Source organism: Anarrhichthys ocellatus, unplaced genomic scaffold (genome assembly GCF_004355925.1).
Source record: "Anarrhichthys ocellatus isolate YVR2014 unplaced genomic scaffold, GSC_Weel_1.0 scaffold4981, whole genome shotgun sequence".
In the NCBI taxonomy this organism is placed as follows: domain Eukaryota; kingdom Metazoa; phylum Chordata; class Actinopteri; order Perciformes; family Anarhichadidae; genus Anarrhichthys; species Anarrhichthys ocellatus.
The window spans coordinates 1-3,850 of NW_022284955.1; the positions used below are offsets into that span (position 1 = coordinate 1).

The 3,850-nt window shown below is 39.2% G+C and overlaps 1 protein-coding gene across 1 annotated transcript; it reads left to right on the top strand.

The window, feature by feature from the left end:
- Positions 1-264: 264 nt before the first annotated feature.
- On the top strand, positions 265-3,763 carry il7r (interleukin 7 receptor). The gene is made up of 7 exons (XM_031841678.1): positions 265-535; positions 1,773-1,914; positions 1,993-2,150; positions 2,938-3,089; positions 3,176-3,329; positions 3,420-3,558; positions 3,641-3,763. The coding sequence occupies exons 1-7, from the start codon at positions 451-453 to the stop codon at positions 3,738-3,740; spliced, it is 930 nt and encodes a 309-aa protein (XP_031697538.1). The 5' UTR covers positions 265-450; the 3' UTR covers positions 3,741-3,763.
- Positions 3,764-3,850: the final 87 nt, after the last annotated feature.

Consider the following 3,850-nt stretch of genomic DNA (forward strand, 5'->3'; position numbering starts at 1 on the left):
ACCTGAGCAGGTAGTGAACAGAGCACCTGAGCAGGTAGTGAACAGAGCACCTGAACAGGTAGTGAACAGAGAACCTGAACAGGTAGTGAACAGAGTACCAGAGTACCTGAACAGGTAGTGATCAGGTACCAGAGTGGGTTTAGTCACAGTCTCCATCTTTGTTGTGCACTGTTATGGTTATAAACTACAGTTTGACTGAAGACTTTCTGTTTGTTTCTTCTTCAGCTCTGATGAAGTTAACTCTTCTTCTTCTTCTCCTTCAGAACCTGCTGTTTGCTGAACAGAGTTGTTTTCTGATTTACATCCTGTGAGCAAAGAAGTCAACTCTACCCTCCCTCCTACCTCCTTCCTCTCTCCTCGCTGGCTGATGAGAACCAGCCGTCAGCTGTAGAGACGCTGTGAGTTGAGTTCATGTGTGCAGCTGTGAGGAGGCTCTGAGGCTCTGAGGAGATGCTGCTGTGCTGCTGGATCGCTGCTCTGCTGCTGCTGCTGCTGCCGGCTGCGAGTCGGACTGAGAGCGGAGACGGAGACGACGGTGAGAAGACCCTCGAATCAGAACTATGTATCTGAGATTATTGCAGTGAAATTATTATTATTGATTATTGCAGGTTCATCTCAGAGTCACTGAGGTGAATTTAAATCACTTCTTAAAACACATTTGAACAGACTGGCTGTTATGTGATGTCGTCGCTTTTCTGTTTTGTTTCTGTTTTATTTTTATTTGTGGATTTTACTAAATTATTTTACAATTTTAATAAACAATAATATTAATAAAATAATGTATTTATCTATTTATTAGTTTATTTTTGTTTTATCTCACTGAGTTTTCTGTTATTATTTATTTGATTTTGCTGCTTTTGTCAACGTTTTTAAAGGTGATATATAAATAAAGTTATTATTATTATTATTATTATTATTATTATTATTATTTATGTGTCATGACAAACATCTGGTCTCACATGAGATCACAAGACTTAATTATTTTACAAAAAACAATCTTCTGGAAAAGAAATGAGAGCAAAATAAAATAACTTAAATGAATGAATGACCACTAGAAGCTTTATTCTTCTTTTAACAGCCGACTCTTTGAGCATCGTCCATATTTACTAAATCAAACTTTTTAAATAAACAAAGAATATAGACTCCTTGATTATGATGCTTTAGTGCAGCTATGAGCAGATATATGAAAATGTTCTCATGTTTATTGATGCACAATATTCACTGTTATTGATCTTTATCATGTTACATGTGCATTATGACTCAGAGCAGAAGAATGTTGTTGAGTTCATAGAAGTTAATGATGTCATAGATACAGATTCAGTCTTTAATATTCACATCGATCGTGAATCTACAGTCGTTAAACGTGAATCAATGGTTAACGTAGATCTACAGTCGTTAAACGTGAATCAATGGTTAACGTAGATCTACAGTCGTTAAAGTAATGGATTGGAGGAGAGCTATATTATATATAATATATTAAATATAATATATTAAATATAATATATTATATTATATAATATATCTCAACTGACCCGCTCTCCCTTTTATATTTATATATATAATTTATATAATTATATATATAAATATATTTTAAATATTTCTAATTATCTTTTGAACGTCCCTTAAACTAACTTAGACAATATTATTATATTTATTATTTTACGTCATTTATCTGGTTCTTTGTTGAACCTCATTAACTGAGATGAGTCTCAGTGTTTCAGGATATTAATATTAAAACAGTTCTTCTTCTTTAATGAATGTTTTCCTCTCAGAGCCCACAATCAGCTGCTCCTCTCACATCATGAGAACAGGAAGCAGTCTGAGCTGTAGACTGGTGGGAGGCAGGAACGACCACGGGGATGATGAAGATGACCAGGGTGAAGAAGATGACGACATCAGGAACATGACAGTGTGGTAAAAACACCTTATGATTCATTGAGTGAATGACGCGTCGCCCTGAGAGGAGCTTCAGCTCTACTCTTCTGTTCTCAGCTTCATCGACTTCAGTCAGAATGAAGCCAAAGTGTGTTTGAAGGCGTTCGGGGACAACGTGAGCTCCATAAACCTGAACCCTGTGTGTCCTTTAACTGTGACCGTCCACCTGAAGAGAGGAGGCCAGATTACAACAACCGTCAACCTGATGAAGATAGGTGAATCTGAGTTTACTCATGTTTTTACAAACCTCAGACATGAACCGACATTAAACCAGAAGATAAACCAGGTTCACCTGGTTCATATAGAGGATCGGGACTACGCTGAGACCGGTTCATATAGAGGATCGGGACTACACTGAGACCGGTTCATATACAGTAACATCATCCTAACTGCAGTCATAAAACACATAAACGCTCTTTATTAGTGTCCTTTATGGTATTTATATCAAACACAAATATCTCACCATTTTATTTCAGGACGACATTTTTGATGGAAACAAAGAAACGCTGTAATTCACAGATTTATTTTTTCACTTTTTCTTTTCACTTTATTTTGCAACAGGCTTCGTTGTCTTCATATCAGGCAACCTCTGGTTCTAAGAGAAGTCAAAGCTTCATGTGTTAAAGCTGCATTCTCTCTAGTGTCCACCAGGGGGCGACTCCTCTGGTTGTATAGAAGTCTATGAGAAAATGACTCTACTTCTCTCTTGATTTATTACCTCAGTAAACATTGTAAACATGAGTTTATGGTCTCAATCTCTAGTTTCAAGTCTTCTTCACTACAGCATGATGTTCATTTAGTAACTTATGGTCCATTTAGAGTCACACAGACCATAAAGCAGGGGATGCTTTAGGGCGGGGCTACACAGTGATTGACAGGTCTCTACGTCACTCCTCCTCAGTCCTAATGTGGTCACTTCCTGTTTTCGATGCTAAAATGGTCCAGATTTGAATTTGAAAGTGACTCATGTGAAGTGATGACATCAGTATTGTGTCTCTGCAGTTCAGCCCAGAAGTCCTCAGGTGAAGAACGTGACCTTCGATCTGGACTCTCATCAGGTCGTGATCCGCCTTCAGACTCCGTACCTCAACGAATACATTAGAGTAGACAACCAGCTCTTCCAGCTGCACATCTGGTGGAACGACAGCACGATAGTAACGTCACTTCTGTCGCTTCACTTGTTGTCTTTCTACTGTTGAACTTTCTGCAGAGACTGACTTGTTCTCGTGTTTGACCACAGACTCAAAACGTGTCATCAGACACTCTGAAGATCCACATGGAGCACCTCCGAAAACACACCGAGTACCAGGTGGAAGCGAGATCGATCCCTGTGAACGGTCTGCAGGGTTCCTGGAGCAAGTGGAGCAAAGCGTCCACATTCATTACTCCGGCTGGTGAGAACTAGTCGAAACACGTTCTGCTTCTTTAAGACACTGAAGAGAATAAAGACCTTATTTAACTTTCATCCTCTCTTTTCTCTCCAGAAGATGAAGATGAAGAAGAAGAAGATGAAGATGAAGTCCAGAAACAGACGGATGAAAGACGGGAGACAAACAAACTGATTGTGTGTCTCATCGTTTTGGTGGTGGTGCCTTCAAGTGTTGTTTTCTTCTGCAAAAACAAGTACGGCGTCTCTGCTTCCTCGTCACAAAGTCAGTGTTTCTAGACGCGTGTCATCTATTTATATCTTCTGTTTCCTTCACAGAATATTTACGTACATGTGGCCGAGCATCCCGCACCCCAAACACACACTGGTGCAGATCTGCAAGACGAATAAAGTGAGTCATGTTTACAATGTTTACTGAGGTAATAAATCAAGAGAGAAGTAGAGTCATCTTCTCATAGACTTCTATACAACCAGAGGAGTCGCCCCCTGGTGGACACTAGAGAGAATGCAGCTTTAACACACGAAGCT

What these genes read in the sequence shown, in the direction of transcription:
- il7r (XM_031841678.1), top strand. Translation starts at nt 451, where the DNA reads ATGCTGCTGTGCTGCTGGATCGCTGCTCTGCTGCTGCTGCTGCTGCCG. An exon ending in GAGCGGAGACGGAGACGACG is followed by an intron (nt 536 to 1,772) that starts GTGAGAAGACCC and finishes TTTTCCTCTCAG; the next exon opens with AGCCCACAATCAGCTGCTCC. An exon ending in GTTTTCTTCTGCAAAAACAA is followed by an intron (nt 3,559 to 3,640) that starts GTACGGCGTCTC and finishes TTTCCTTCACAG; the next exon opens with AATATTTACGTACATGTGGC.